General features: G+C 48.8%; 1 protein-coding gene across 1 annotated transcript; it reads right to left on the bottom strand.

Moving 5' to 3' along the window:
• Positions 1–116: 116 nt before the first annotated feature.
• Positions 117–506, bottom strand: Pmar_PMAR003837 (cationic amino acid transporter, putative; the record flags this gene model as incomplete). Its single annotated transcript, XM_002779047.1, has 3 exons — positions 117–245; positions 298–388; positions 434–506. Coding segments are annotated over 3 exons (293 nt in total), but the record flags the coding sequence as incomplete, so codon positions are not given.
• Positions 507–1,495: the final 989 nt, after the last annotated feature.

Below are 1,495 nucleotides of genomic sequence, written 5' to 3'. Positions count from 1 at the left end.
CGATCACCAGGGCGAGCGCCGATGACACGACGATCGTAATGATCAATGCTACAGAAGGCGTACCAGAACTAGTGAGCCTCCCAATCTGAAGAGAGAGAATCGACTCACCGATTCACTTTCGGTTTTGTACCGATCTCGGGAGAAGACCGTCACTGCTCATCCGTAGCATGATGCGCGGCTGAACAATCATGGATGACATCACTGACGTCATGGTATTGCCAACAGCCCCGAGGGAAACAACAAATCTTCAAATGATATCTTAGGTTCAAGCGACAAAGATACAAAGTAGGTACCCACTCCAAGACTGTCGCTCCTCGCGCTTCAAAAGCTGTAGCCAAAGGCGCGTTCATATTCACACTGGCAAGCGGCGCCAAATGGACGAATGCGACTGACGGCAAAAGATTACATTCCCGAAGCGCTTCGCTCCGCCTACCAGCAACCAACACATACACAATACAGCATATGATGATTGTAACGATGATCGCTCTAGGGACGAGCCGGCGAGCCTGAAAAGTATCCCTGCCGCGGTTCGAACCAGCAATCATATTTGCAAAGCTCTTCTGAAAATCTCATCTTGTGCCGCAGGTGCAGCCTGCATGTTAGAGAGTATTTAGTGCCGCCCTGCACCGTGCAGGGCGGCACTGATACTTTCTAACTCAAGTAATCTCATCGCCTATCGTGAAGTATGGGCCCTGGTCCGGATCATCATCAACTCCGTGAACAGAGCGATTCTTTCTAAGCAACAGACTTATTCACTTCATTCGCCCTTGATTAAGATTAGCCACAATCAACGACGACTGAATGTCGTCAAACCCAGGCATCCACAGTATGTATTGCGGCTAGTCGTGTGAGGCGCCTCAGAGGCGCCTCCCGGTCTGTTGCCCATAATGGTTCCGGCGTACACTGGAGGGGTATGTCGTTCGTTACTCCCCCGAGGATCCATCTATTTCGAAATGGATGCTCAGGGCTTGACTCTCAACCTGGTCAGACTCAGCGTTACAGATCTGTTGGTGCGAAGTGAGTATTTTCGAGTGAGTATATAAATCTCATCATATCTGGCTGTCACCAAGTGACCACGCCAGGATGTAACATGTTTCGACATTATTCTATTGTGGTCGACTTGGTTGAACTTGGTGGACGCGGCGTGGTCGCGTTTAGCGGGTTACAGCTGTTGCTATTGTATTTCTCAATCGCAACCGTGTTGCTCTCGCAGTAGTTCTTCACTTGCGAAAACCAGGTATACCATACCCAACCTCCGCGTTTGTAAGTTTCCCATTATGAACAAAATTTTCCATCCAAAAAATCCAAAATATTCTCACCTCAGTGGTTTCCTCCGCGAGGCAGTTGATAACATCAAATCCGAGATACGCGAAAAAGACCCGTCCAGAGCCGCGGACGATTCCTTCAGGAGTAGTAGGGTTCCAAATATCACTCCGGAAAAATATAAAACCTGATAACTCAATCGATCATATGGGCGCGCGCTTTTTACAAACCT

This window comes from Perkinsus marinus (genome assembly GCF_000006405.1).
Source record: "Perkinsus marinus ATCC 50983 genomic scaffold scf_1104296947868, whole genome shotgun sequence".
In the NCBI taxonomy this organism is placed as follows: Eukaryota; Perkinsozoa; order Perkinsida; family Perkinsidae; genus Perkinsus; species Perkinsus marinus.
The sequence above is the reverse complement of the archived record's forward strand: the minus strand, read 5'-3'. Positions and strand labels throughout refer to the sequence as shown.